This window comes from Triturus cristatus, chromosome 3_2, assembly GCF_964204655.1.
Source record: "Triturus cristatus chromosome 3_2, aTriCri1.1, whole genome shotgun sequence".
NCBI classification, from domain to species: domain Eukaryota; kingdom Metazoa; phylum Chordata; class Amphibia; order Caudata; family Salamandridae; genus Triturus; species Triturus cristatus.
This window is the reverse complement of record NC_140584.1, coordinates 1,034,193,829-1,034,200,364: the sequence shown is the minus strand read 5'-3', so window position 1 is coordinate 1,034,200,364 and position 6,536 is coordinate 1,034,193,829. Positions and strand designations below refer to the sequence as shown.

Here is a 6,536-nt window from a genome sequence, read left to right as displayed (position 1 = left end):
CCTCTCCTGTTTTCACTAAAGCCTGCTTTGGCAGCCTGCCGCGAACTTGGCAGGGAATTGGAGACTGTAACGAGCAACGACAGAGCAGAATGAAAATAGTAAAGTTAAATAGCTCATAGTAGGGCGGGAGGGTCTGTCCTGTCCCAGTGATGTGAACCCCTCTGTCTCTCCCCATCCATCCTCCTCTGCTCCCTCCCTCTAACACGCCCATCCCCTCCCCTTACAACCACGTCCCTGGGAGCCACACTTGAGGCAGCGCTGGGATAAAACCCACAGCTGAGAAGGGACGGAGGCATTTCTGAGTGAGATGGCGAACAGAAAGGCTGCATCCCTCCTTTGCGGAGTCCTTCTCCTCTCTGTCCTGAGATCTTCTCTTCAGGGAGGTGAGTAAGCGTTTCTTTCCTTCATTATGAGAAAGACGCAGCTGTAGGGCCTAGTTAGATCCCGTCTCAAGTGAGCTGCAGTGGAGCGTCACTGGGACACGAGCTGCTGGCAGTAAGGTGCAGGGGCATTCAGATGTGAAGTGCAGACGCTTGAATGGAAGGTCTTTAAAAGATGAAGACGAGAAGTGGTGGGGATTGCAGTACAGCTGGTAAAGTGAAGGGTCCTTGGAGCACATCTTGCAGGCAGGGGGCATGGGAACACAGAGTGCACCTCTTGAAGTGGAGGGCCATTGGGGCTTGGAAGTACAGCTCGTGCTCTGGGGGACAGTGGGATATAAAGTGCAGGTAATGAGGGGGTAGGCATTGACATGCAAAGTTCAGGCAGTGAAGTCGAATATCACTCGGATATGAAATGCAGGCAGTGGGGTGGAGGGCACTGAGGTATGAAGTGCAGGCACTTGACTGGAGAGTCTTTAAGAGATGCAGTCAAGAATCAGTGCCACCTGTAGTACAGCCACTAAGGTGTAGGATCCGTGCACCATGAGGTGCATCCAGTAAAGGGGTGGGTGATGGAGACTTGAAAGTACAGCTCTTTAGCTGGGGTCATTGGGAAATGGATGAAGTGCAAGCACTGAGATGGAGTGCTTTAGAACATGAAGGCCAGATAGCGAGTTGGTGATTTATTGGGACATGGAGTACAGGCAGTGAGCTGAAGGGGTATTGGGACTAGAAGTGCTGGCAATGTGCTGGAGAATTATTGGTACATGAAGTGCATGCGGTGTTGTGGGAGGAATTAGAGCACAAAGTGTATGCAGTGACACTAAGGTTCATTGGGCAGCAAAAGAAGGCAGGCTGCAAGGGGAGGATAAAGTAATGCAAACAGTGAGGCGAATAAGATTTGAACATGAAATGCAGAAAGTGGGCAATAAGTAATTGAGTCATGAAGTGCAGGTGTTGAATTAATGGGACAGAAAATGCGGGCAGTGAGAGTCATTTGGAAGTGAGGGTGTGTGTTGGTGGCACGTGAAGTGGAGGTAGTCAGGTGGAGAGTCACAGGAACATCAAAGGCACAGGGTGAGTTGAGAGTCACCAAGTAAGTGAAATCCAAATTAGGTGGAGGGTTATTGGAACATAAGGCTGTTGGTCACTTGAGGATGTGAGGCTTTAGAGTCATTGAGCACAATAAATGCAGACTTTGTTATAGAGATATGGAGGGTAGATCGACTTTGGAGAGTCATTGGAGAACTATTGAGTGCAAACAGTAAAACGGATGCTCATGGGATACTGAGGGTCAGCATGTGGTTGTGGGAAATGTAAGATACATCACAATGTGGTCGAGTTTGATTCAAGACATGAATGCCAGACAATATCGAAGGGCCAGTGGGGCCAGAGGCTTGGCCAGTGCATACTCTGGCACCCGGGTGCTGGGTAACCTGGAATTTGAGTGTCATCGTCCCCCCCCCCCTCCCCCTCCAAGACATGTGATCCTCAGAGACTAGTTCAGGGTCGCGAACAGAAAGTGCCCCATACACTCACTAAGTATCAGTGGAGATATAAGACTCGGTCAACATCTGACTGCTTGTATGGGTGTGGTAATATGTGTTTAGTCTCATGGGTTTGAGATTGGAGTCTCCAGGTATGTTATAGGAACACCTGCTGAGCTTGATTTCCTCTCAAGGGCAGGCAGCAAGTTTACAAATGTTGGAGGAATCTCTGCTGCACTTAATATGCTCCCATGGTTTGGAAGTCTCAATACATTTTAGGGAGATTCCCTGAAGCTGACTTTTTCTCATGGTTAGGAGTGCAGAGTCTGGCTGTTGAATAGATAATGCATGAGCCTGGTGTAGTCTTGCCAATGAGGGAAGAATGTCTCGACTATATTAGCAGGCTGCCTGGTTTATTGTTATGGATGACAGAGGCGTGCATTTCTGGGTTGGAGGTATATTGCTTGAGTTCTGTCATTTATTCAGTAATTGGAATGTAAGTTACATAATCAGCAGAGGGATCTCTCCAGGTCTGGAGTTTCTTCCTTTTGAGTCTTGCACTGAATCCTGAGCATTTGGGTTAGTGCCCCTAGAGCTGTAATTCGGGGCCAGATGTAGGTGGCTAAATACCGGTCGGTAACGCCGAAATTCAGTAAATTTCAGCGTTACCGACCGGTATTTAGCCATTCCTAAAGTAGGTGAGGAATCGGTAAATAAGGAATCAGTAAATACTGATTCCTTATTGCTCTTGTATTAAAGGAATCGGTAATACCGATTCCTTAAATGCAATGTAGGAAGCACATTAAAGAGTGCTTTTGAGCCTTAAGAAATCGGTAATTACCACCAAATTCAAGTTGGTGGTAATTACCGATTTCCTTTAAAAACACTTTTTTGTGTTTTGTTAAGTGCCATGTGGCGCACATTCATGCCCTTAGGGCATGTATGTGCGCCACATGTGCACACATGCACATTTCAGAGGTGCAACAGGGTGTCCTTTTGACACCCTGGCACCCTTGAAAGTGCTCCCACTATTAGCGATTCGGTAATACCGAATCGCTAATAGTGAATGTCTTCACATTCATTCCTATGGGCCTCCAAGCCCATAGAAATGAATGGGTAGGTATTCCTTATTACCGAATCTCAATTACCGTTTCGGTAATAAGGAATATTAAGGATTCAGTATTTTTTACCGAATCTTTACCTACATAGGAAATACCGATTTCTTAATAGCGAATCGGTAAAATTCGCTATTAAGAAATCGGTATTTCAGATTTACCTACATCTGGCCCTTGGTCTTTTAAAATTAATGCGAGTCTTACATGGTGAGCTGGGAGGATATTTCTAAGCCTAGGGTGTAAGTTTGGAGAATGCCAGTCTTAGGCATGAATGTATCCCTGTAGCTCTGTTATTCCGGCAGTGAAGTGAATGTATACTTTACAGGATTGTGGGTCCTGCACAATCTACTGGGGGACCGGTGTTGGCACTTTATTCCTCTGTACATCTGAGGTTCAATTTAGCATATGAATGTAAGTCAAACCAAGTGACATGAAGGGATCGCTGTAGATTGATGCTTTAATAGAGGACTATGAGTTAATCATTTTGACCAAAGGGATCCATGTAGATCTGTGTATTCGTTTAATAGAGTAACGGGAATCCAACCTAGTGACCTAAAGGAATATCTGAAGATCAGTGTCTCTAATGGAGTAGGCTGAGTCACACCTAATGACCTGGCGGAATCTTTGTAGATCAGTGTTTTAACAAAGTAATGTGAGTTAAACATATTGACCGTAAGGGATCTTCGTAGATTAGTGGATTCATTTAATGGAGGGATCTGAGTTAGAGTTAGTGACCTATAGGGATCTCCAAAGACTGGTGTTTTTAAAAAAGGAACGCAAGTAAACTTGGTGCCAGAAGGATCTTTGTAGATCCGTGTTTTAATGGAGGAATGCAATTAAACTAGTGACCTGATGGGATCTTTATAAATCAGTGTTTTTAATGGAGGATTGCGAGCTAAACCTAGTTCTCTGAAAGGCTCTCTGAAGATCGCAGTTTTTAATAGAAGAATGTGACTCTCGCATAGGTAACCAAAGGGATCTGTTTAGATAAATGGGTTTTTTTGCTGGAGTTTTTGCAAGATGCTCTTTATAGCTTTGTGATCTATTCCTTTCCATGAATGTGAATCCGAGACAGCATACAGTAGAGGAGGGAAGAGATCTGTCAGGCTGCGAGTTGTTCCTATAGAGTGCTGTCCCCACTGAACAGAAGCGATCTCTCCAAGTCCGTGGTTTGCTTGTATATAGGAATGCAAGTTTCTCATCGTGAACTGGAGAGGCCTCTTTAGTGTCCAGGTCTCTGTAGTGTCCGTAGTTTGTTCCTATAAGGGAATGTTAGTCTGCGACAGTGTCTCGGAGGGATCGAACTGGTTTCATTATCCTCATCCATCAGCATTATGGCATCATTCCTTCACCATGCCGTTTGGCAGCTCATGCACACACAGAATGGATCGGAGTGTCATGTAGCACATTAAGGGCCATATGTAGGTAGCATGCAAGTTACCACTTCTTAAATACCGAACTTTACCGATTCGGTATTTAAGAAGTGGTAACTCGTATGTAGGTAATCATTCGGTAAATATTACCGAATCGGAAAAATTCGGTAATTACCGAATCGGTATTTACCAATTCGGTAATGAGGCATACCTTCCCATTGATTCCTATGGGCCTGGAGGCCCATAGGAATCAATGGGAAGGTATGCCTCATTACCGAATCGGTAAATACCGATTCGGTAATGGGGGGAGCACATTCAAGGGTGGCAGGGTGTCACATTGACACCCTGTTGCACCCCTGATTCCTGCATGTGTGCACATGTGGCGCACATACATGCCCTAAGGGCATGTATGTCTGCCACATGGCACTGTTAGTCCAGCATAATATTGCTTTTTGCAATGAATTTGGTATTTAGCACCAACATATATTTGGTGCTAAATACCAAATTATTTTCCCTACACATCACTCATTTGAGTGTCACCTACATCTCATTTCAGGATTCGGTATTTACCGAATCGGTAAAATTACCGATTCGGTAATTTTACCGATTCGGTAAATTACCGATTCCTGAAATGTTCACCCTACATAGCAAAAGCCTAAACACCGGTCGGTAACGGGATATTTACCGAAAATCGGCCGTTACCGACCGGTATTAGGCTACCTACATATGGCCCTATATGTGTACACTACCTTCCAAATTGGGAATACTGCTGAAAACTGAAAGGAGTGCAAAGAATGCACACTCGTGGCCCTGCTACGACTCAGAACCTTCTTGGGTGTGTTTCCCCAAGTACGCACAGCCCAAATTGACACCTTATTTCAATTGTAACATCCCAAAGGGGGATAACTTTTTGAGGAGAATCAGATTACCATTTCATAACATTATGGAATTTTTAAAATCACAATTTTGATCACAAAGTATAATTATATTTGTTACACAATATTACATCCACAATATGGGAATTTATATAGAAAACATTTTAAAACGTGCCACAAGACGTATCTTTTTAAAGATAAATGATTCATCATGTACACACAATCGTTTCAAAAACCAAATAAAGGTTGTGATCGGAATTATTGCAAAACATGATGTATTGCAGGACACGTGTTACCCCAGTATTTGCATTTAGATATTCTGTGGGCTAAGCCTGTTCTTGGCCAGGGGAGGGTGCAGAGAAGAGCATTCATTTAATCAGCGTTCCAAGGCTGATACCCGCAGTGACATCAAAGTTTAACTCTTTCATTTTTCATCATCCGAAGGTAGGATTCTGGGTGAACTATCAACAAATCTTATCTAGGGTTTTGTTATGTAATGCTGGTCATTGCAGATCTAATCTGCTTGATAGCACTGTTAATGGCAGTTGTCACTCTTACCCAACTCATTGGCACCGTGTATCTCAACCTTGGAAGATCAAGGGTTGAGTTGGCTCTCTTTAGATTCGAACAGGTGACCTGCTGATCTCATTTGCATTTGTTTAGTGCATTGGGTTAGCTCACTGTGTCTGTGTATGAAAGCGGAAATGTTTGGAGGGAGTGCGTAGACAGTGGCATGTTTAGGTCCATTTCAACGTTTAGAATGTTTTGACCAATTTAATATTACGGCAGAGTACCGCTGGGGGCAGAGACATGGGAGCACGTGCTTGCTATTTGTCTTACTACGTCTTACTACGTTTAGTATGTCATAGTTAATGTCGCTGGAGAGTCTCAGGCAGGCACTGGAAATGCAAAGGAGCTAGGCAGAGCTATGTGCATTGTCATTTTTAGGAGCTCATTGGTGATGAGGTGTAGCTGCAGAGTCTCACAGAGTAGAGGCAGGGAAGCACGACAGACCTGGATGCATTACAGCACACATAATCTCATGGGTGATGTGGCGTCACCAGTGGCGCCGAACAATTTTCAGAGTGTGGGTGCTGCCATCAATGTTACACCACTGCACCCATAGAAATTCCTGTAAATCCAAGCATCACACAAAGAACTAGTGTCACAAATGAGCCGCGCCCATTCAGCAAGAGCGTGGGTAAGGTGTAGGATGTAGCTGGTGTTGTATTTTGGAGCACACTGTCACAAAATATTACTAAAGCATGGTGTGGTAGTGTGCTGTCATTTACAAACGCAAAAGACA

At 44.4% G+C, this 6,536-nt stretch overlaps 1 protein-coding gene across 26 annotated transcripts in view; it reads left to right on the top strand.

Annotated features, from left to right (window-relative positions):
* Positions 1-226: 226 nt before the first annotated feature.
* ELN (elastin) overlaps positions 227-6,536 on the top strand; it is a 338,132-nt gene continuing 331,822 nt past the window's right edge. For all 26 annotated transcript variants that reach the window (XM_085649707.1, XM_085649706.1, XM_085649705.1 and 23 more), the window contains exon 1: positions 227-383. In XM_085649707.1, coding sequence (XP_085505833.1) covers positions 308-383 — 76 coding nt within the window. In that variant the 5' untranslated portion in view covers positions 227-307. The remainder of the gene's footprint in view (positions 384-6,536) is intronic.